The sequence below is a fragment of the Dreissena polymorpha genome, chromosome 9 (assembly GCF_020536995.1).
Source record: "Dreissena polymorpha isolate Duluth1 chromosome 9, UMN_Dpol_1.0, whole genome shotgun sequence".
NCBI classification, from domain to species: Eukaryota; Metazoa; Mollusca; class Bivalvia; order Myida; family Dreissenidae; genus Dreissena; species Dreissena polymorpha.
The window spans coordinates 16,213,438-16,239,631 of NC_068363.1; the positions used below are offsets into that span (position 1 = coordinate 16,213,438).

The 26,194-nt window shown below is 33.8% G+C and overlaps 1 protein-coding gene across 1 annotated transcript; it reads right to left on the reverse strand.

Annotated features, from left to right (window-relative positions):
* Window positions 1-2,156: 2,156 nt before the first annotated feature.
* On the reverse strand, window positions 2,157-19,703 carry LOC127845883 (uncharacterized). Its single transcript, XM_052377058.1, has 10 exons — window positions 19,653-19,703; window positions 18,769-18,853; window positions 17,613-17,788; window positions 16,699-16,795; window positions 15,573-15,667; window positions 10,922-11,059; window positions 5,473-5,571; window positions 4,537-4,659; window positions 3,231-3,452; window positions 2,157-2,710 (listed from the first exon to the last, which is right to left on the reverse strand). The coding sequence occupies exons 1-10, from the start codon at window positions 19,701-19,703 to the stop codon at window positions 2,588-2,590; spliced, it is 1,209 nt and encodes a 402-aa protein (XP_052233018.1). The 3' UTR covers window positions 2,157-2,587.
* Window positions 19,704-26,194: the final 6,491 nt, after the last annotated feature.

Consider the following 26,194-nt stretch of genomic DNA (forward strand, 5'->3'; position numbering starts at 1 on the left):
TAAATAAACTGATTGTTTGGCTTTCTTTATTAATTAAAAACTTGCGTATGACGGTGATTGTTGCATCTTTGATGACGAAAAATATTTATTCAAATATTGTATTCTGATAGAGGAAATACAAAGTTAACTTGACTACACTTCAACCAATAAATCTTCATAAAAATGATAATTCGAAACACTTTAGCTCGTCGTGGTGGTGTGAAACGCATCTCTGGCCTCATCTACGAGGAGACCCGAGGTGTCCTCAAGGTGGTTCTTTAGAACGTCATCCGCGATGCCGTGACATTCACTTTATTTTTGCGCGCAATCATTCTTGTAAATTAGTTATCAAAACATTAAATAAGCCGAGCAATTCTCAATCGATAGATTTTTATCGCGAATTACCGCTTATAGGCCCCAGCTCTCCACAGATCCGAAGTTTCAATATGCTCTTTTCACATGCCTGATATCGAGGTCTTTGTGAGCTTCCCCGCTTGATGAAACGAATCCAAAACGAGGCTGATCATGTGGAAGCTGGGATTGCCTGTAGAGTTATTATAATGTTCAATAGATGAAATGTTCAATTGTGTCGATACACGTATCACAGTTGAAGTCAATTTTTGAATTGCGTCTACATTGATATATTTTAAGTTCTTAGTTTATATTAAAACACACTTGTGTAACACAATTTAACTCCCGGTAATTTTATAGGTAAATGTGTATTGTTTTTCTGAACGGTGAAATGAAAATAAGAATATATTCTACAACCATGAATGATGATTCATTATCGCATTGTTTAATTCAATTTATATTTACATAAAATGTGTTCCTTGGTGTATTTTTGTAAAATGAACAAAATCTTATCATCGTTTTCTTCTTCGTCTGTGGTCCCGTCTGAGACAGATAGCCGACGAGCTTTTCCCATTGTGAATGGTCATATTAAATGCAATCCTTATGTTCACGATTTGACTACTTTTGCTTACGAATTTTAATTATAAAGACATGTACATACATTTATGTAATCACTCACTTGGAAATCGACGTTTAATCAACAAAACTTCCACGTTCTAAAGAAAAGTGTGGCCGTTTGTATTGTCACATGGTTATTCTTATGTGAATGGTTTCAGAAAATTTAATACCTAGGAACACAGTAAATATACCACCGAGAGAGGAAATATTACTGCCTTATACTTACCATTTTGAAATTTCGAAGGGTTCAATGTAGAAAGCATTAATAAAACCTATGGCCTAAACGTTTTTCTGTCAAAATAATTATGTTCACTCGCATTTGTGGTGGCATGAGTGTTGGTTGCTTCCTCGCATTGGTATTTCAATAACACTGCATTTGTTTTAAATTAAAAAAATGTTATAACCACAACGAATTAAAACGATTTGTTCGGGTTTGACCTGTATAAGTTACACTAATACTCTACCATTAAGTAACCCGTCTCCCTTTCTTATGTGCCTATTGTTGAATGAAGATGTTTGACTCGTTTCACTCGTTCATACCATGGCTATCAATGGGAAGAGAGCGTTCATGTACGGGTATTAAGAAAATTAATAATATTAAACCTATGAAACACGGAGTAATTGATAAGGGCAAATCTAACTTTGTGGATACAGTGTTGTACTGTCGTATTAAAAAGTATTAAAAATTCGAGCCATGTTGAAACCAATGATGTACAAAGTGTAACTAGGCATGTGCCTAATTTGAAAACGACATACGTACATTCAATATTAAAAACAATCTAACTTAATTTCATGAAGAAAAAAAAGTTTATTACATACTGCTATGTTTTCAACATCTATCGTAAAGTATATCAAATATATAATACATTGTAATGCCGCACAAAATACAATCATATGTAACAACTTGTCTGTAATAAGGCTTACCTTTATTGCATTGTATTGCAAAATGTGTTATGATTATACATATTCATTAAATAACTTAACTTCATAATTTATAATAAAGCTTTGTTTCACATGTCAATGAAAATGCATTATATTGCAGAAAGGGGAACTATGGTTTCAAATAGTAAAATATCGTATTTGACAGATATCTGAATGGTCGTTCCGAAAATCCTTCAAATATCGACACGAAACATTAGCTAGAAAGTTGAGATCATGATTTGTATGGGTACCGGCATAATACAAAAGTCTCTTTTACAACGATAGTGGGCTTTTATATACACACTTTATTAATATACGAACATTAAACTTTATTGTTCTTGAATAATTTAAAACATATTTACGTTCTTGTTTTCAGTGTTTTCAAGACGGTAATAGCAGTTTAATTCATTGTGTGTTTTGATTTTGATTGCCCAAACTTGTAGGAGCAATAGAGCATATATCAGTAATATCCAAATTGGATGGTTGTTTGTTGTCTTCAAGCCAAAACCTTAAGAATACAACATTCGTAACTCTCCATCGTAATTTCATGCAACAGCATCGTTTGCTGTTGCTATGCGTTACTCCAGAATGTGCGCGCATATAGTCGCCGTTAAGAAAATCAAACATGCAAATTGTGTCCATTTTCGCCTTGATGTTTTTATACTCAAGTCCCATTTGTCCGGTTACTGAAAACAGGTGATTTACGTCGGTCTCCTGATCAAGCTGTTGAAGCAAATTCTCCAAATTCCTTCATGTCGCCATTTTCTGTCAGGCTGATGTACCGGTAAAACACTCTCTCAAATCTCGTAATGTTACTATTCAAGACCTCGCCGTTTTCTTTCTAAAAAAATGAACACAACATTGGCATAAGATATATGTATAAGTGTACGCATATAATTAAACGTACTTGTCTTTTATGATAATCATACGTTATTCATATGAATCCACATATTATCATTCTAAATCCATATTTGGTAATTTTATGATGCCCAGTGTATTATGTGTATCCTCATTACAAGTTCGTATGTGCTGTTTAAGTAATAACTTGTGTTCAGTTTCGTTAAGTCATTTGAAGCAAAAGCAAATATCGCATACTTAATTAATATAACTTTCATTTTAGGACATGCGTAAATCCAATTAACTTGTGGTAGAATTTCGTATTCAATACGTAACAATAACAAACTCTCTTTCAAAGTCAATATGAAGGTTTATGTAATTAAAGTATTTATATTTTCTATCACTTTCACTTCATGAGTATAATTGTTTATGAATAACGTTACTGTAGTAAACTTTCATTTGTAAATGCAAATGAATACGTTTATCTAAATCATGGTATACCTTACGCATTAACATGTACTCACTTTCATGATGATTTCATAGGCGCTGTTGAAGAGGGCAATGAGAAGGTTCAGGATAATGATCGTGAAGAGGATGATGAAGCTGCAAGCGAGGATGCGCAGACTAGTCTGCACATATCCGGGATCCCCGACGGCGTTCTTGCTCATGCCACTGAATGTGGCGAACACGTCATCACCCTGGGTCAAAGCGAACAGCGCGTCCGCCGACATTCCAATGTTTTGAAACTTGTAGGATGAAAAAGCATAATAGACGCTTCTATAAATGTCGATTATCTTTAAATTAGTATTCAATATTATTAATGAATTGCACTAGGATTTCACACGTTTAGTGATTAAACAATTTTTTTCTTATTTGTTTTTCAAAACGCATATGGGAAATTTCGTAATAGAACGTAATGCTCCGACAAAAGCTCAAGAGTAATATCAATTTAGCTTGGCATATCCATGATCCGAAATGTGTTAATCAAAACAGCAATCATTGCGACCATGGTATGGATATTGTGGTACGAAAAAAATGTATCAATTATAAATACTCGTTATGAAATGATTATGGACTTGCGGAAGAAAAAATAAATGTGTTAACTAAATCCTAAATAGAGCAATATGAATGACCATAAATATAACGTTGTACAGAATTAAAATTGTTTAAAAGATAATCAGCGTTGTAAAAAAAAGCAAATCGTTATCGCAATCGTGCTATTCCTTCATACACGCGAATTCGGAACTGTTATGTCTTTAAACTTCCCAGATGAGTAGTAAATTACTTCCCGGGAATTATCGGTTGTCAAATTTGTAATCACTTTAGACATACAAAACCTTCTGACAGCAACGTAACCTGTCAAGTACGTCTCGATCATACACCTAAACTTGTTTCACATTACCTTTGTAGCTCATTGGTTAATCATATTTATTTAATCTCGTACAGTATACTGTATGCGTTTTGCAATAATTCAGCCAGGTCACATTGCATTCCTTTATTTTGTTATCACGTTAATGCTGGGATAATCAATGGTACTCGGTAAGATAAATAGTTACAGGCTTATTACCGACCTCAAACAATGTAACACATGGTAGAAAATGTGTATTGGGCTGTAGCTACGCTCTCGCCAAATATTAATTTATTTAACCTGTAACAAACCGTACGGGGCCAGTAAGAAGCAGTGTTTATAATAAAAGTCAACGGTGCAGTTGCAACTAATGTATGATACTCAGTTAAATATCCAGTAGGGATAAATATAATGATAATGATAATGTATGATAATTTAATGATTTTTAAATTGATATACAGAAATATTCATATGCAACTTACCTTGAAGTGATACACGCCTAAAGCCACGTAGGCGCAAAACAAGTAGCCGACAAAGAGTATGGATGCGCAGACCAAAAAGGCTAAGACGTTCCATTTTGCATAGTAGAGGATGTGGAACAACAACTGAAACAGCACAGACATGAATCAATATACAAAGGGTGTTGACCTAAAACTGAAATAACGCAAGCATGTGTCTACATACAAATGTTGTGAATCTTATACTGAAACAGCACGGACACGAACAAATATACAAAATGGATTTACCTAGAACTGATAAAAATGTAAAAATGTGTTAATATACCAAGGTTTTGGACCTACAAATGACACAGTGCAGACATGTGTCAATGTACAAAGTTTGTGGACCTACAACTGAATCTGCAAAGACATGTGGCAAAGTACGATTATTGTGGACCTTCAACTAAATCAGCGCATACATTTGTAAATATAAAAAGGTTGTTGACCTACAACTGACACAGCGCCGACATGTATGAATATAAAAGATTGTTAGCTTATACTGAACCAATGCATATATATATATATATATATATATATGGGCCGCGTTGTGAAAAAAATGCGTTAATGACAATTTTTCACATTTTCGGTTTTTAGCCGATTGTTATAGCGATTTTATTTTCGAGTTGAATGGATTTTTTTTTATAAATATCGGCTCAGACACGCCAAAGTTATTGGCATTTTCGTGACGTCATGTAATGTCGACTAATAGTTCCATAGAAAAGGGTAAGTGAAAATATTTTTAATAACCTGTATATTAAGTGTAGAAAATGTTCTAGACCAACAGCCCGTTCATTTAATAAACTACATAGAAAATGCGGAAAACAAATTGCCGTGACTACACATCCGCAGTTCAAAGGCTTTGGCATATAATGTCATGTAAAAAATACTTGTATTAGAGCAATATTATTCATTTTGACCTACCGAGACCTTGACGTGTACTTTGAGGTATCGCATCACGCAGATCCAGGCCAGCAAACACCCATAACCGATGTGCACCGCCATTTTATCAAACGTCTGTAGCTATAAAAAAAGTCTGAAATTAAATTGGAGCATGTTCCCTTTTCGAGTGCTGCTTTTGTAGTTGTTATTTGTAACGCATATTCTAATATATAGTAAAAATAATAGTTAACATGTTTACTTCTTCTACTACTTCTACTACTACCAATCGTAACACTTCGTCCATCTCAGGAGTCTCCGTAAACAGTTGACTCGTACCTTATGCCCACTATCTTGCCTTTGATACACCCAACGCGTGATCCGCCTGCGAAATAAGGCTATTCACGACGCAGACTGAAGTTGCTCAATACTTAATCCGAAATATTTATAAAACTAGGGTAATAAATTTTATTTGAATGAATATATTAAACTATAATAGAACATCACTATCTTTGAAAGCAACAAATGTTAGAATTATTCTTGTAAATGAAAAATTACTATACTGTGTTTACAAATAGTCGAAACTGAAAGTGAAACAAGATTTCATGTTCAGTGCTGTAATATTCACGATATAACATCGATCCAATGATTATTGTCCCCTACCGGTGGGGACATTTGGTTTTCGCTCTGTGCGTCAGTCCGTCACACTTTTCTGGATCCTGCGATAATTTTAAAAGTCCTTCATAGTTTTTCATGAAACTTAAAACATGGATAGATGGCAATATGGAAATTGTGCACGTCATTACAATTTGTTCCTACGTCAAAAATTCTGGTTGCTATTGCAACAAATAGACTAGAAATATTAACAAATAGACTAGAAATATTGCTTAAAATAGTGGATCCTGTGATAACTTTTAATGTTTATCATAGTTTTTCATGAAACTTATAACATGGATAGATGGCAAGATTGCAAGATGGTAATTATGCACTTCATTTGCTGAAAATGGTGGAGTTTCACCGGTAGGGGACTTGTATTGCTTGGCAATAGTCTTGTTATTATTATTATTATTATTATTATAATTATTATTATTATTATTATTAGTAGTAGTAGTAGTAGTAGTAGTAGTAGTAGTAGTAGTAGTAGTAGTAGTAGTAGTAGTAGTAGTAGTAGTAGAAGTAGTAGTAGTAGTAGTAGTAGTAGTAGTAGTAGTAGTAGTAGTAGTAGTAGTAGTAGTAGTAGTAGTAGTAGTAGTAGTAGTAGTAGTAGTAGTAGTAGTAGTAGTAGTAGTAGTCGTAGTAGTCGTAGTAGTAGTCGTCGTAGTAGTAGTAGTAGTAGTAGTAGTAGCAGTGTTAGTTGTAGAAGTAGTAGTAGTAGTAGTAGTAGTAGTAGTAGTAGTAGTAGTAGTAGTAGTAGTAGTAGTAGTAGTAGTAGTAGTAGTAGTAGTAGTAGTAGTAGTAGTAGTAGTAGTAGTAGTAGTAGTAGTAGTAGTAGTAGTCGTAGTCGTAGTAGTCGTCGTAGTAGTAGTAGTAGTAGTAGTCGTAGTCGTAGTAGTCGTAGTAGTAGTCGTAGTAGTAGTAGTAGTAGTCGTAGTAGTAGTAGTAGTAGTAGTAGTAGTAGTAGTAGTAGTAGTAGTAGTAGTAGTAGTAGTAGTAGTAGTAGTAGTAGATATTATAGTATTATATAAATAAATGATATCTTATCAGTCTTTGCAATGGTTAATAACAGTCTTGAAATAATAATTATAATTCCTACAGTTAGATTACATGTACATCTTTTGGTTTAATATATTATAATTATTAAAAAGAAAAAGAAACTTAATAACAATGGTAGTAATTAGTGTAGTAGAAATAGTTTAGAATTTATAACCCTTCATTGACAATTACAACCTATTTCGTCTTTGATCTACGCAAAAATCTGGTGTTTTGAGCATTCTAGTACAGAAATGTAAAACCATATGCAATCTATTCATCAAAGATCTCCATACATGTCTTTATTTAATTTATAACAATAAAATGTTAAATATGGTTTGCCAAATAACAGCAGCTTATTATACTGTATACATCTAAATACAATAATGAATTTCATAATTACTTTTCTCTTGCAATTAATTTTACGTATGATGTTGGTTTACTCAAATGAGAAATGGCCACATTGTCCATAAATGTACATACACAGTGTGTTAAGGCTTGACTAGCATTATAATTCAAATAAATGATGTATTTTAAATTTTAGTTTAATATATGAACTTTTCTATTGAGCATACTCTTGTTTTTATTATTGTTATTTAAAGTAATAAAACTATTACTTATATATTTTGTCTTTTCTTACATGTGTACAGATTCAGCATCAACACATTGTTTTTTGTACTAGTCTTGTGAGAACTATATTAAGAAATCCTGCACAGTGCTGGAAAATCAATTATCTGCTTTACCATCCAAAATAATTATATATTTAAAGAAAAAATGTGTATTAACTAAATCAAATAATAACTGTCAAACATGATTGTTTTACCGGGTCACTTACCTTGATTGAAAGACATATAACTTAAGTTTTTTACCACGAGTCGCAGTGTGATTACTAATGCCAATAGTAAGAAATTATTGTTACAGGGAAACACCTACATGTAATTTACCTTTTTAATTAAAAATGTATAAGTTACAGTTACTCAAAACTGCAATCAATTTAAATTATAGTTTACAAGAGGCTGATAGTAATTGTGTAAAGAACTAAGAAATGACTGTGTAAATGCAGTTGTTGTTGTTCTTTACAAATAGTTATTGGTTTATTTATTATTCTGATTTTTTATTTAATACTCTCACATCATAGTTAAACAATATTAATGTAGTCTATTCAGGGTCAATGGAATGTTGATTACATGCTTTGAGTTTCATTCTGGGGTTCTTACATTCTGTCTTGATTTTCAAATAAACAATAGTGAACAGAGGCTAATCAATGTGTTATAAGAAACCCAAATGTCATAACAAAATTAATAGTAAATTAAATACCCTTTGTAAATTTATTCTTAGAATTTAAAGAATATTACATATTTATTCTAAAAACAAGCTGTGTTATTCAATAGTTTTGCTTTTACATGGCTGCCTTATTAAAAAAATTAAACATAGTTTACAAAATGTTGCATTAATACTTTTACTTAGGTAATTTCAAAATACCTTTAAGACTTATTTAGTCACTCGGTGCAATATTCCTTAACTTTGAGATTTAAAGTAACATTACTATTCAAAATCAACGAAAATTTCGTTCAATTGTTCGTAAAATAAACTTAACCAATTAAAAATCAGTGTTCCTTATGGCAATTGCCGAAATTTCAACGTCAAATGTGGTCTGGTAAAATAGATGTTTGTAGATACAAAATGCTCGTTTTTATTATTGTTTTGCATATCTATTCATACGACACATGAACACTCCAATGGTGTTCGTGTGTCGTATGAATAGATATATTCGCGGGAATTAATTGTGGCCACAAATAAATAAAAACGAGCATTTTGTATCTACAAAAATCTATGTAATCATACCACATCTAGCGCTGAAATTTTGGCTATTGCTATAAGGAACACTGATTGTTAAGGTGTTAACTTTATTTTACGAAATACTTAACGAAATTGTCGTTGAGTTTGAGCGTTATAGAGACTTTAAAGGAAAAACAAAAGCAAAAATAGCAACTGCTCTTTTTTTAAGTTTACTCATATAATTTTGCACGTTTTCACATTTTAATTCTCGGATCAGTGCAAATATCACATGTCAGTTAGACTTACTAGTAAGAATGCATTTGTATCAAAAGAAAGTACATGTAATTAAGTGGGGGTTTTTATTTTCATTTGTGCTGCTGCATTATTTGACAAATTTTGCTCTGAGGAGTACTCAGTAATATGAAAATGGTATGTATGTGTAGCTTAATGTACATTTACGCTATTTTTATATTAAATTTGATTAAACAATATCTTCTTTGGGGTTGCATTATTGATAAACCAACTTTTTGACACTCCACCAATATTGAGCTGATTTTTTAATGGGCAATATTTGGTTCCAAAGAATTAGTCCTGTAAAAAATACTCACAATTCTTTGCTGTTATTCATGAATAAGACTAAGAGATGTACTGAATTACAGTACCTTAAATAATTAACTTCCATGTTGAAAAATCTGATTGGACACGGGCATTAAAATTCAACTCTTGTGTCGTCCAGCTGGGCCATAAAGCCATAAGGTTGTTTTAGTTGCTTACAAAAATTTAATGAATACTTAAAAAAAACAAAGTTGAAAAACATGATTTATGTTAGTTTTACAACATACGATGACAACGGACTTGTACTTTTGACCAGACAATTAAAATACTTGAGATGGTTAGCATGGCAAGTCTTGGAAATTGACCATGGAAAGTTAATGTGCATCTGTGTTGACCAAAAAGTATTAACAATGTTGGATAAATGCTTACTTCAAACGTGCTCCAAGAAACTTGACATTGAAGATGATTGTGTTTTATGTCTAAAGCACTATAGCTATGAAACAAAAATATGTATTGTTAGTTTCATAAAAATACTGCTGACGACAACTCGAACCATGGGGAGAAGTTTAGAAACAAAGTTAAACTACATAACTTCGATATCTGAAATTTCCTTGTACCTTTCTAATTCCCGGCACCGATAGATCATAATTTTGGTCTAAATCGAGGCAGTCTATAGCCTAACTGCACTGCATAACTTATGTATCGCTATCCTTAGTATTGGACATAATTTGCAATTTGTTTTCCTTCAATTGACAACTGTCCATGGGCGCGGCCGATTTGCTCGAAAAAAGTCCGACAACAAAATGGCGCCCACGTTATACCATATGCTGGTTTATGCAATAAAAAGCCGGTTGGGTTCAGAGTGCTACTACTGCTACTACTACTACTACTTCTACTACTACAACTACTACTACTACTACTACTACTACTACTACTACTACTACTACTACAACTTCTTCTTATACTACTATTACTACTACTACTACTACTACTACTACTACTTCTACTACTACTACTACTACTACTACTACTACTACTACTACTTCTACTACTACTACTACTACTACTACTACTACTACTACTTCTACTACTACTACTACTACTACTACTACTACTACTACTACTACTACTACTACTACTACTACTACTACTACTAGTAGTAGTAGTAGTTGTTGTAGTAGTTGTAGTAGTACTACTTCTTCTACTACTTCTACTACTACTACTACTACTACTACTACTACTACTACTACTACTACTACTACTACTACTACTACTACTACTACTACCACTACTACTACTACTACTTCTACTTCTACTACTACTTCTGCTACTACTTCTTCTACTACTACTACTACTACTTCTACTACTACTACTACTACTACTAATAATAATAATAATAATAATAATAATAATAATAATAATAATAATAATAATAATAATAATAATAACTCCATCATTATATACCACACACCTGTTTTGTAAATTCCTGGATGATGTTGGAAGTCCCTGCAATTGCGAATGCGTCTCCTATGATAGACGGGACGATCCACCAGCGTCTAAGGTACGACAGATCATTGAACATTCGCTTCGTGCTGCCGGAGAGTTGTATCTGTAGATAACCGAATATATTAAAGAAAAACTGTTTCAGACATTAATAATCATAAGATATTTCATTAAAACAAATTATAATTGAATAGATATATAGATCTGCGAGTACTGTTGTTTAGCGTTTTCGACTCGACTGCATATATTTTCGTTATAAACAAACACAGTAAAATCTCACTAATATGACCATCCAAGGTTCTTACATAAAATTGTTCTGAATAGCGGAGTGATCAGCGCATTTTGGTATGGAAGACCACCCAACCAGAACATGTACAAAAGTCTTTTATGTAAGTAGCTGTTTAATTAACAATGAAAATGTAATGGCTATTTCAAATGGTGTTTTATTTTTGTGTTAAGTGGATTTTTATTTTATCCCATTTTTTAAAGCGACATTGACGGTATAACACCATATGGAATAAACTAGCCTGTATACCACCTTGTTGAATATAGCCGTCGCGTACACGGACTACTTTTTATTCTACCACTGAATGATTTTTCATAAGCAATCTCTAGAGCCGAGAAAACTTTAGCTTTCAAATAAAACGACTTTCAACCTTTAGATCTAGTCAAGGGACATAATTTTTCGCCATAAGAAATAAATGAATCAGCTGATTGATGGCGTCATTAAATAACATACTTATTGCGTCATTTTCCAAAAATATGTGATGTCATCTTTTGGTGTACACATAACTAGTATGCGATGTCCGGGAATAAAACATTAAGGTGAATAACAGTGTTGGGATATAAAACTGGAATGAAACTAGCGAGACTGCATTTCGATTTCTTGTGGGGATATACAACTGGAATGAAACTGGTGAGACTGCATTTTCGATTTCGTTAAAATGTCGAATGTACTCGAATAACGCGATGTTTTGTTGCGGTTAAACAATTGATGGATTAAATTTAAGAAAAGTTTCAGTAAATTGTTCTTTAACTTTTCGAAGGAAATCGATGTTGAATTAAAAGGGTAATTTCTTTGATGAAAAAGTCGTTCCTTTGTTAGTCGATCAAAGGATGTCTATCCACAAAAAATTTCCTGCTTACATCAAGTGCTTTAAAATGGAAAAGATGGATGCGATGAAGAAATGTGTCCAGATTTTTAACTCGTCATGGAAGCAAATTAAACTTTACGAAAATAAACATGGTTATTACACAACCTCGGTGAGTAGAACAAGAACTAGTAGGTGTTTTACTTTGTTATGTCAGTAAGTAAAAGTGTGTAAAAAGAAGTGTTGTTTATAGACTAAAATTAACAGTATCGGCAGGGATAAATGCTGAATCATGCTTCACGTAGGTGTGTACACATTTTGTAAATTTCAAAATGGAAGCCATTGTTGTTTTTGGTATTTTACAGTGGTGAAGTTTGAACAAAACCGTCTGTGTTCTACTTGAGTGTGTAACATTTGGAACGCTGATTATATTTGAATCGAGGTGTATAGCGATATTTTCTCTCGTTACTCTTCTTTTGCGTGGAATTCTTAAGGACTATTTCGAGTTCCATAAACGGAAAAGATCAGAATTAATATTACTACTCAATGTTAAATTAAGATTTTTATTGAGATTTAATGTGTTTTTGCTTTTATTTTATCAGTTAAAGACTAAATAATTGACGACTAAGAAAATTGATGGCATAAATAGAATACTTGGATTAGCGTTGAATACAGAGAAGTTTATGTTGCTCGGCTCGAACACCGAAAAGGCTCGCCAAGGCTCGCGATCGCGGCGTTCTAAGCCTCGCAACATAAACTTCTCTGTATTCAACGCTAACCTAGTATTCTCTATATATTGTTTTATATTTTCAATTTGTCATGAAACTTTACTTTCCCCGTTACGTGGTCGAATATAAGCGACAATCATTCCAATAACTGTGACAACGTCGACACACATATTCACTATGGGAAACACTTTTGTACCATTGGTCATCTGAAATACATTGCATGTATATTTGAAATCATGAATGCTCTTTTTTAAGGGTTCAAAGTCAGTGACAGAGATCTATTAAGTTCTATTTTATGTGTTATGCTGTGCATGGTGTTATGCGATGATTTTGGTATCTAAAATAAAGGACATGCGGGTTGTTATAAGGATTGTTTTTAAATTTAATTAATTTATTGGGTCAATTATAAGAACATACAGGATTCGTACTGCGATGTAAATTTACTAAAGCATATCAATGTAGGCAATTTAATATAATATCATCAAACATGCTAAATGTGATAATGGCAAAGTATGTATCTAACTCATGACATCGCAGCCGTACGAAGAAATAACAGTAGATATCGCCGTAACCAAATATGGTATCCTTATTGATGGATAAACCTGTCCAACCTATAGATATATAGAACAGTCAAAATTGTGACGTCAAAATGAACGCATAAAAAGTACCAAACGAAGAGCCCGATATTGAGGAATGGATTAAATAATTTATAAATTTATAAATAGAATAGTATAACTAAAAATAGTTGAATACGTTCGTATTTGCCAATATTATTTTGTCGATTTCAGAATTTGTCTAAAAGCGGCCCGTTTAGTAAGTTTAAGCTGATTCGGTAACTACTGCAATATAAAACAAACCACTAAGTTTTCTGCATGATCCACACTTTTCTCCCAACAACCAAAACTAATAGGGTAATTGTGTAATAAACTTATTTGCAAAATGTGTTTTATTCAAACAAGCCATAGTGTATTTTTTTATTTCAACCGTATTTCCGATACCTGTGCATTGATGATCATCGATTTGCATAATACTTGTTCAGTTTGTGTTTCCAATTTAACTTCTACCTGGCCGTCATGATCAATGTCGTTGAAAAGCACCTAAAATACGCATAATATCACATATGTCATACGTAAGATATATAATTTATAAAGACCAACAACATCCGGAGATTGTACAGTTTGTTGTCAAACTTAATCAAAGGCTAGCGACCATCTTGCTTAACATATTTACCAGGAATTTCCAATAACACATTGCAAAAAGATCTTATGTTTGTTAAACTATTTCTTTTACAAATGTAATATACAGTTTTTTTAAACAGTTTTAAGCCAATAATAACAAAACACTGTGATACTCACTTGCAAAACAAATATACTACAAATGAAAAAAAAACGCTGAAAACGCATACAAGCCGGGTGTTTATGTTGGCTATTATATGCCATTTATAAGAGTCGAAAATTATGTCACAGGTTACCGTTAAATTCATTTGTAAGCAGCACGCCCCATCGTCCGGCTGGTGGACCCGAAATGAATGCAAGTTGGCATTTATGTTGATCGTAAGGATGCTGAAAAAGTACGTGTGTGCCGTATTATTTATACTTATCTCTAAACGTTTTAGCCCAATAAAGCATAATTTAAGATAATATAAACATATAAACCCCTGTGTAAAAAATATCGCGCATTAAACATAAATACCGATTTGTTTAGGTGAAAACACTACCAGTATGTAATGGTTGTTTATGATAATTGACTTATTAGAAATACTTCAAGTAAATATAACTTTTTTTCAAGTTTAACATGAACTAAGATTAAGTTTCAAATTTACATTATTTTATTAAAGACCATACTTATGCATGATATCAGAAGCATTATCGTGCTCTAAGTCCTTCATGACGTCATAAGAATACACTGGCTGGCCTTCGACAGTTGTATTTGTTAAACCATACATAGGTACAAATTTCAATTCTGCAAAAAATAAACCACACTTGTCATATGTACTCAACCCGGAAAATATTCACAGAGATACGTTTTCCGTATATTTATAAATAAGAATCTAGTAACTTGTTGATGCCGATTGTTGGTGTTCAAAATATGTAATAAACCGAATAAATGGGGAAGTTAAAGTTTCATGAATTCCAAATAAACATGTATAAAATGCATTTCCTCAACACATACCGGATTGTAAAAGGATTACATAATATATCATGCTACAGCTATGCACTGTATAAGGTTTATGGGTAGGATAAGTTATTTGCGCTAACAGTAAGTACAACATTCCACAACAGTCATCGTTGTTATTCATAAAATTAAAATAGTCAAGAATAAATGATTTTAATTAAATACTTGCCTTTGTGATTCGTGACGTCAGTTTCTTCGAAATATTTGATCACAAGTTTCATATTGTCCGGAGAAGTTTTGCGAAATGTGCCCGTAGCTATATTATCGGCGTTGTAATACTAGAAAAGCAACATACCGAAACTTTAGTGCCCGATTTGCAATGCCATTGTACATAAATCTGGTATAGTGTTTACACGAAACGCATGATTTGCTTGTTTGCATCAAATGTTACATCAGTTGCGATACTGATGATAAAATATATATGAAATTTGATAAATTGTAACATTGTTTAAAAGTATTTAACGTAAGTTCTTGTGTACTTTGGCCGCAGATGATGGCATTAACATGTAGCAATTCAAACACTGGTTAATCAATTTGAGAAATTAAAAATACTTGTTCACAAAGTTCAGCATTTGTAATCAGCCTGTTTTTACTTTGTAGATATTGAAGACACACACTATAATACCTGAGCGACACCGTAGTTGATTCTGCTTTTGAAATCGTCTATATCATATGCGGCAAAAACTCCTATAGACGGTGGGTACGGAAGTGTTTCATAGCCTAAAATACAACATAGACAAAACACTCACGCAGGTTTTCTAGTAACCAACAGTGTTATCCATTTGACATTACGAATCAGTTGGAAATATTTAATACATAAAGATGAAACATACATAACATCGAATACTAAATACATATTATGGAATCATATAGATTTTTTTTTCTAAAACTAAATTCAAATCAAGTGAAAATAAATTTTTTACTATAAATGATCCGTTTTGTCAATGTTGTGCGAACAAAACTGCGTGCGTTAAAACACATGTTTCTTACACAAATGTACGCTTTGCCACATTGTTGCAGTACTCATTATTTAGTACAGTAGTTATTATTTACATGTAAAATCGACATTTGAGCCGCGCTCTGTGAAAAGGGGGTTTAATGCATGTGCTTAAAGTGTCGTCCCACATTAGCCAGTGCAGTTCAAACAGGCTAATCAAGAACGACACTTTCCACCTTAACTGCATTTTAGCTAAGAAGAGACTTGATTTACACGAAAAATATCATAAAAAAGGGAAAGTGTCGTCCCTAATTAGCCTGTGCGGACTACATATGCTTATCTGGGACGACACTTTACGCACATGCATTAAACCCCCTTTTAACAGAGTACGGCCCATGTAAGGTTTTGATATTGCAATAATCCACTATACTTCATGTGGTTGACGCAACAGAAGTTCGCAGCCCTGTCTTTATTTTACACAATTTTCGTCCGTGCTCTGGGAAAAGGGCGTTTAATGCATGTGCGTAGAGAGTCGTCCCAGATTAGCCTGTGAAGTCCACACGGGCTAATCAGGGACTACACTTTTCGCTTTTGTGTTGTGTTTTTTTCGTTTAAAGAAAGTCTTTTGTTAGCAAAAATTCACTTGAGGCGGAAAGTGTCGTCACTGATTAGTCTATGCGGACTGCACAGGCTAATCTGGGATGACACTTTACGCACATGCATTAAACCCCCTTTTCACAGAGCACGGACGTAATTATTTTTTTTAACCTTCTATTTTGTTTTCAGAACGAGTATAATGAAATGTTACACCTACTTGCGTCCCACTGTAGCAGCAAGATGTGCCTCAAAGCTGTCTGTCCGTGCAACACGACCGCGCTCAGTCGGGCCCGACATTCACCGACCTTAAAGACCTGATGGGACATAACGATACTTTTATTTTTCACACAAATGCAAACTGTGATACAATTTTAGCAAAAACTTTCGAATTCGACATTAAGAATATTCAATTTTCATGTTTTTTTTTTTAAAGTTATCTGTGATTGGTGTTATTCTTTCCATCAAACGCATTGCAATCGGGAGGTTCCGAGTACGATCCAAATACTGTGAGCATTCCCAAGATTTCACCCGAAAGACGCCAAGAACTGGTTCTACCCAGGAAACGGACTCGAGAGTATCCCACATACCAAAATGCTTTCAATGACATCTTGCTAAAACAGATAGGATTAAAGATACTAAGCGAACAGTTGTAACAATGGTCAATATACTTGCACACCATCGTGAGAACAGGCTCAAAGAATGACAACACAAATGATGTGGATAGTCACTGATAAAGCTTACATTTAAGTATTTCTCTATTTGTAATAGTCACAAAATGCTTTTCAATAGATGGGTGTTTATAGCCTAAGAACCAGTAAATGTGAAATTAACTAAATAAAAGATCATCTCTGTCAATAATTTCGGAATCTGAAAAGGGGTTTCTGACTTGAATACTGAAAAAATGGTTCTATATAGAGATACGTTTACCCCCGCGTTTACCCATTATAACACAAAATTAATGATCCCATCTCATGGAGGACACATGTACCGCACAGCAGAATAATGTGACCAGCTTTGGTAGAAATTATTATGGAAATGTATCACAACAAAATTTACATTTTCCAGTAATTAACTGTTATGCAAGAAAATGAAGACAGTCGTGATGTACATGTATATTGCAAAAATACTTACTAGAATAGTAATCAGCACAAGTTTAAGGACGTGTGCCACCAGTAAAAAGAAATGCGGCAGACTGATCCATAGGGAGCCGAGTTTGAATTTCAACGGAGAATATATCAGCAAGCGAATGAAAAACTTGAGACGACTGTGGGTCTCGTCACCAGCTCGAACTTCTTGTGGCGCGTCGGCTTCCAAAGAAACGAGAAACGACCAGAATTTGGTATCATCGTACAACTCGAAATTGTAAAATTGAGACTTATGAATTTAATTTGGGTTAAAAGACCAGAATGTGATAATTTTTTGAAAATTCATTATCGCAACCTTTGAAGGTCGGAAAAATCAAACTTGCAGTGGATTAGCTAAATGGCAGACACAAGTGAAATATGTACCAGCGGATCCAAAGGGGATGCACAAGGCGCGCTCCTTCTCACTACAATTGTCGCTCCTTCCCACTATATATACATACACAACGTACATGTATACTTCGATTTGGTTTTGTTAACCAGTTTTGGCATAAGCGTGTCTAGTGTGAGAACGAGGTGGGCAGTTTGTGCCTATGCATAAGATGGGATTTCCTGAAGTTGTAGAGCTCCGGAAAACAACTTACCTGGGGAAGATCTTGATTTTGGTAGAAAAACATTAATATGGGGGAAGAGTTGGTACGAACAAAGCTGATCGGTTTTAAATTGTTCAAATATCTGACGGAAAGCAATAGTTGGTGTGTAATATCAATAGGTAAACGTTGTTTAAACCTACAGAGATGAGGTTTTTTTAAAGTCATTAATAAACCGATAATAATAACTGATTGTTGACATTAGTTTGCAGACATTAATGTGATCCTTTTTTCTCATTCTTTCTTTGGCAAGCATAAGTCATGATCTAAACGAGATTCAAATACATGTACTTTATTTCACTAGATAACAGCTGGCTGTCATTTATAAGATGTAGTGCGAGAAGTAAATAGCTGTAACCATTCCCCTTGCAGATGATTTATTTAAAAGATAGGTAGACACTGTGCATGCATGTATACATTAAATGCAACGACGCACATTGCATGATATCCGTAAATCAAAAAAGGTATGTAAGAGCACACTCATGTAAACAAACAGTTTTGTATATTATTTGTTTGTTTTTTTTCAGGCACAATTATTTGCTATCACCACGTTACCATCTGCATTTAAAGCCTTTTCTTTCACTGACTCACCTTCACGTAGCAGTGAGATTGAATTGGATGATAAATTTACTGAGGAGTCCTGCAAATAAACAAATAACTAGTTACAAAGTTGTTTAAATACATTCATATGCCATCGTTTTAGCATTTAAAACTGGTTTAACATTTAACATGTTCACTGACTTAAGCTTGTGTTCCAAATACTTAAAACAATTAATATTGCTTTGTTATAAACGTGTACAAAATTCAGGTGTGTCAACCAACAAAAATTTATAAATGTGAAGATAAAATATAAATGTAAGTATAACTATAAACGCATCACACATACTTGCGATGGTCGGATGTTTAACTTGTCTTATTTAGTAATTAAATTGTAAGGACGTCGAATTTGATTTATCTTATATAGCTTCTTTAATGTGTGTAACAATGATATGAGGTTATTTTTTATTTACAAGATACAACTCTAAAAAATGAGTTAAACAAATAATTACAAATAGCATTTCAAGAAGACCGAAAACGCATTCATTTTATGCTTCATAGTGAAATATAGAACGTTTATCTTGTCATTGTGCTAGAGTTTGTCTATGTAAAACGTACTTGGTTGTGTCAAATCAACGGGACTTTGTGTTTATTTTTCTGCGAGATAACGTTACACCAAAACAAAACATATATACTTAACTATTTCGTGTAGATGAAAATGCCTATGATGCTTGAATGGCAACACAAACTCCGAACGGACATAAACGAAAGTGCGTAAAACCGTGTCTTGTACTGTCATGGTTTATTGTAAATACTTGAATGTCTACGCATCATTAAGCAAGTATGTATACACGCCATTTAGAAAAAGAAATGTATGTTTAACTCGTTAATGATAAACTTACCATGTTATTCAGGATTGGTGTTTGATCTGAATCTCCTTCCTCACTGTCCATGATCATCGAATGGTATACAGTAATAAAACGGTGTCATTAATTTATGAATGTATAGGAAATATCACTACTGATTTGAACCACAATTCACGCAAAATTCATTGCAGGGAAATGCCCTCAACTGATACATTATTCATCCGAAAGAGGTCGATGATTGACACTAAGATTTAACCACTAACACATACAGAGCATTACTACAGCGAAGTTTCCCAAAACTCTGGGACGATTAACAATAAGCCACAAAATAAGTTGCTTCACTTAAATACGGAATACCGTTCTGGCCATCGTGGTTACACATTAACATCCAGAGATATTTATGCGATATTTATCGGCTTCTCTCCAGTTCATGAGAGTTTCCCGCAATCTGTCAAAGTCTTATGTAGTCTCCAACCTTCAGATAAAAGGGTGATAATCTAGTAAACAACAATGTTTTCCCTGCCACATGCACACTTAAATATTCTTAAATAAAGTCATGGCAAGTGACCCTACAGAGAACCGTGTCTTCAAATAAATGATGTTCATGTTTTTAGAGGGTAAAGCATTGCACACCAAATATATTTAGTATACTGTAACCTGAAAGTCCTCGCGCTGAAGTTAATGTCGCGACCTCTGACGTCATTCACACATATTTAAAGCGGGGTACCAAACTATAGCGAAAGGCCATAAAGGCGAAACAACGGATACCAGTCGATTTTACACTTTTCAAGGTCACGTGACAGTAGAAAAGTGTGCGTAATATGTGTATGAGTACCATCGGTAGCCGTCAACTTGAGGACTTTGATGTTTTGTGTTTAAATGATGTAGGACAACAAAACTAACGTAAACAAATGAACACATTCTGAGGACTAAAGGATAAGTCCTCGCACTGTAGGTATGTCCTCGCGACGTTGGTGTGCAGTCAAATCTGAGTCCCCACATTGATAGCTGTACAAACACACACACGCAGCCACCCCACCCCCCACACACAAACATGAATGCTGGAATAAAAGGACGGTTTTACTTATATATGCCCTCCGTCATGGGCCTGAGCAGGCCAATATGTGTGCACAAGTCCCTTTAATTGATGATCACAAGTGAAGTTTAGTTTCAAGTATGGATCTCATATTGCAGTCATTACATCTAGTCAAAGATCTCCATTCATTTGGCAGGTATGAAAGCAATTCAATCTACTTAAGATCTTTTTCAAATTGCCTGACACTACACTCACACAAAGAGATTTTCGGAACAATTATATATAATTAATATATTACAATTAACAGGTATTCACTGGATAGGGTAATCTGATTGTAAGAGCTATTGAAGCATGGGTACTGAATAATTTTCAAAAGTCATAATTGGACCAGAGAACATTTTATGGTAAAATATTTCGTTTATAATTATTCAAGAGTGTTATCAAGTCAAAAGATCAAATGAGACATGTCAATTTTCTGTCATTAGAATAGTCAAGAGAAATATGTTAATAGATCTGTCATTCAGCTTTTAAAAATTGCTTTCCAATTCCTTCAGACCTATGTTAAATTTATTAATATACTCTATGGACATTTCCTTTTTGCAAAATTCTTTCAAAGCTATTGAGTTGGTCACAAGTGAAACATTACCTTATGAAACGAAATTTCTTAATTTTATAATCATACTAAGGTAAGGACCCGATCTAAGACTGAAATCTTCTCGGAGTAAAGGGCATTTTCCCTGCAAAGTTCACGGACCTCGGTACCATAATTCAAGAAAACGTACGAAAAAAAATCTTAGCGTTCTTGCCGTTACATTATGCATCAAAACTAACTGCCCAGTGACGTTTGAAACCATTGTTTACATACATTTCAACTGGCTGACATTTTAAACACGCGAATGATTTCATTGGTCCAAAGCGAAGGTGTGTGTTTATTTCAATTATTAAACTCGGGTCACACCTTCGCATTTAACCAATTTGATTATTTATCATTCAAAATGATGTTTTCACGAATTAAGATCATAGCCACACGCTAACGACCTGTGGCTTTCTACACACTCTTGAAGTTTTAAGTTGAAATCCTGTATCATATCTGAAACACAGCCCTGAAAAGTTACATGATACCAAAACAGCAAAGGCCAATTCATCTCTTTTAATAAAGTGTAGATTTATGATTCTTTTGCAAATCACTTCTCATTGAAATTTTTACACACATAGAGTTTCATTTTAAAATTCTGTACCATATCTGAGATAAAGTCTTGAAAACGCAACGAAGATGATGATGATAATGATGATGACAACAACAACGACGACGATGACGATGACGACAAAGATGACGATGACGATGATGATGATGATGATGATGATGATGATGGTGGTGGTGATGATGATGATGATGATGATGATTTTTGGCCAACAAAAAACCCGACTAGTGATTCAACATAAATCATATACAGCACAAGTGCGATGGCAAAAGTCAAGCTTTGTACTTATTTACATCACACCTGCGTTTGCAAATCACCCTCTAAAGATCCTTGGAACGTTGTTTTTCTCAATGTTATTCATGTCACTGAAATCATATTCAAGTTTGAAAAGCACATTCAGAGCTCTATTTACATATTTCTCTGTAGTATACTTTTTGCGCAACATTGATTTAGCCGCTTTGATCTTTTGCAGCGATACAATTTTTTGACTTTGTTCCTTAAATATAACAAACTTCCGATTATTCTAAAGTCTAATTATAATATTTACAATCTATATGCAACTCAAAAACTGTAAAAAGCTTAACAATTATAATGCCTGTCTTAGTAAATTTATGTTTATCTACTGGCCTCGATTAAATAAAAAAAATGCTTTTGGTATTCATATACGATCATTATCTCAATTGAGTTGTCCAAAAAACCAATATGATAGTTCCGATGTTGGAGCGAGGTTACACCCATTCTAACTAAGTGATCCGCGTGAAATACTTTTTTAATAACAACCTTTTACATCTCATTGTGAAATTTTCTTGTTAGGCGTTTCAAATTGAAATCCGTTGAATTGCTTTCATTACATGTTTTGCACTCAAAAGATTCATTAAATAGCTTCATAATTGAAATGAATTAAAATTACAAAAACAGCTATGGATAAAATTTCACAATTTTGAAATGCTTTGTACATATTTTGTAATGAGTAGTGGTCTAGTAACACAAACGGTTAAATATGTATTTTAAAAATAATTGTGTATGCAAATTTGACAAATAAAAAAAACTCAAAGAGCTAAATTTATTAATATATTTTTTCACACGAAAAATGGTTGCATTTTGAGCTTACATCAAGATGAAAGTGATCATCTACCAAGTTTGTTCAAATCATGTCCATAGGGTCAAAACTGTCCAAGCCCAAGGAGTCATAGAATTTATAAAGACCTGTGAATATATTAGCGATAACCTTACATAATATCTGAAACAGGAAGGGTGAGGGGTCTTATTTTTTCTAAATCCGGTCTTTGTCCGTACATGTATTAATATACACATCAAACATATAAGTTTTTCCCCAAAAGATATATAGCTTCTATAAATATTTCATCAATATTATCTCATCTTATAATTGGATCGACATGCCGCCACAGAAATTATCAGATGTCCAGATTGTAGTACTGTCCGGGTTTATAACTTAAGAAGACCGGATATGCCTGTACATGCACAATCAGTATTAAAGGCATCTGTATAAATATAAATCATTTATGGGTATATGTTTTCACGGACTTTTCCAATAAAACTACTAGAAATAAGAGATCCAAAATTGTTTTCCGTTATTACAAAACTATGGAGAATCTTCTTTAATACGATACTAGCTTAATGTGAGGAGGACATGATAAAACCAATCACTAAATTTGTTCGTTAATACAGGCAAAACTAAGACAATTTAAAAAATAAGAACCTCAGATTCGCAATGATAGCAACTGTATTAAATATATTAAATTACAGTCTTTACAATGGTTACGTTTTGACAGAGGCCGTTAGACCCCTATTTAATTCATGAAAGAATCGATCAATAATGTCTTTATGTTTAGATGAGTAATGATAGCCTCAATTACAATTATTTTCGAAGTTGCATTTCTGTTATTATTCATATATTTTTTAATTTATCTTTTAAAATGAAATGAATTTCATGCCTTCGGGATCCAGCTTTAACTAATCGTCATTGATTTCATTGGTGGGCGCGCCGAACTGAAATGTCAGTTTGAGAGGTTTGTGTTTTTTTAATTGGTCAATTGCATTTTCTGGGCGGAGCTTTCGTTATGCCAGAATTAGAACTTGATTGTTTTAAATGGGTCGTCGTTTTTGGGGGGCGTATTCGTTTTTCAAATCTCGTCAAATACACATAATTACTTCCGAGTCGGTATATGCAATATCGAGGAAAGCGTTTTTTCACGAAGTGTTAGGGTATCAGTGCACGTGTGAATATACGTCGCAGGTGGCAACCAAGCGTAAAACACACTCAGCATAGCTCGGCTTAAGCTGGGATCAAGTGGGATCCGCTTGCACAGACTAATTTTTCCTCGATGAATACCAAATAATGTATGGTCGGTTGAAAAAATGTTGCTTTTATAACTACTTATATGTTAAAAAAAAGTCTAAAAGACAAATCTTTGAAAACACTTGATTTAACTCAAGAGGTAGCACAATGTTCTCAAGTATGATGAAACATGGTCAGAGTTTTTATCGTAAAAATAAATAAATTCTAATAACCAGGTAAAATTAAGAAACAATTGCATTACAACTCCAGAAACAACATGTTTTACACAATCTAAACGCAACCTGGTAAGATTGTTTACCTTGACAATATCTAGGCCGAACCTGTGCTTCGTATGTCCAAATTTTACCAGCTAAAATCTTTGAAAACGCGTATTGCCACTGCATAAGCAAGAATTATGGCTCAATCTTGATGACACTTGGATGGAATGTTACTCATCGGGCCAATTTCGAATGTGTATTTTATGTCAGAAACTAGGTTCGTATGTCAAACCTAAGGAAAACCATCGCACCAGTCTCGAAGTCACATTTATTATTCAATCTTGAATAGAGTAAAACACCTGGTTTTGCCCTAGGAACACTTTCTAAGCACTATAGACGCCACCTTTGAAAATCGATCTTGATAATATATTCATATTGACAATGTCAACGCCAAATGTAAATATGTGTTCTTAAACTATGTCACTGGGTTAAATGAATACGAGAGTTGCCAAATTTCATGATGAACAAAACAAACATATCAATATTTTTTTTATCTAAATACATTGTATTGCATCAAATGCTCAATATGAGATCCAAGGCAATTGTAAATCATCATTCAACGCTGTGGCCACGATCTCAAAGTCTTGCTGATGGTAGTTAGTTCCAATTTGCGCCATTCGTCTTTCAGAGCTCTTTTTAGACTAGAAAGTGAATTGACGTGTCGTCTCTGTTAGCCTCGTTTTAGTATCCTCCATATACCGAAATTCATTGGGGCCGCATCTGGAAACTTTTGCATCCATTCTTCGGGTGTTATGAACTTAATGTTTTGATCTTTTATAAAGTTCACTGTGTGTTTGAAAGTATGGCTAGATGCATAGTCCTGATGGAACGTCACGACGTGTTAACCTCCGGAAAGAGTCTCGGGACATTCTTCGTATAAATGGTTTCAGAACTTTTTTGATATAGTATTCTGTGTTTACCATGGTCCATTTGGGAATTATTCTGGTCTCTGATTTACCTCTGGACGATACAGCAGCTCATCCCATGAAGCCACTGGCAAACGCATCACGTTTTACAAACTTCAGTTTATCACCAACGTTTTCTCCCATTGTGACATAACATTCTCTTCTTCTTCCATATCTTCCACCAAGATACCATATCGCCTGCCTCGTCAGATGTAACAAAATCTCTCCACTTTCCACATTTAGTTTTAGATAAAGCTTCCAAGACCTGGTCCTGCGCTTCTAAATCTGTGCCATGTTGAGGTGATGAACCTTGCACTTCTTCCGTAATTTTGCTTTCAAAACATTCCTGATGATGTAGTGTACTGTTCCCTTGGACATTCCTGTGTCCAACGCCATTTTTCCCTGGGTCGGCAGATTTATATTAAAGTTCCAGCAACGAATTTTGCACGCGACGGCAGGTGTGACCTAATATGGACGTATACTTAAAGTTGAATTTGTAGCACCACTAGGCGTTGTACTGCGCTGTAAAGTAGCGCAATGTCTATATTCCGTATACTTCCCAAATAAATTGAATGTCAGATCTTCTTCAGTTTATTTCGAATGCTTCTGTAACTGCATTTGCATCTCCAAAGGCATTAAACAATGCAATTCACCGTTTCACTAATTTTCCTCTGAGGCATGTTGAATATTATTGACAAATGGCATGTACATTCCTTTTGTTCATTTTGAAATTGGGCAATTCTCGTACTCATGGTGCGCTTTAGCCATCCCTTCTTGATTTTCTTTTAAGTTTGACCATTGTCTTAGATAAAGTCTCTTTAAGCTAACACCCATTTGGTGTTTTAGATATCTGGATAC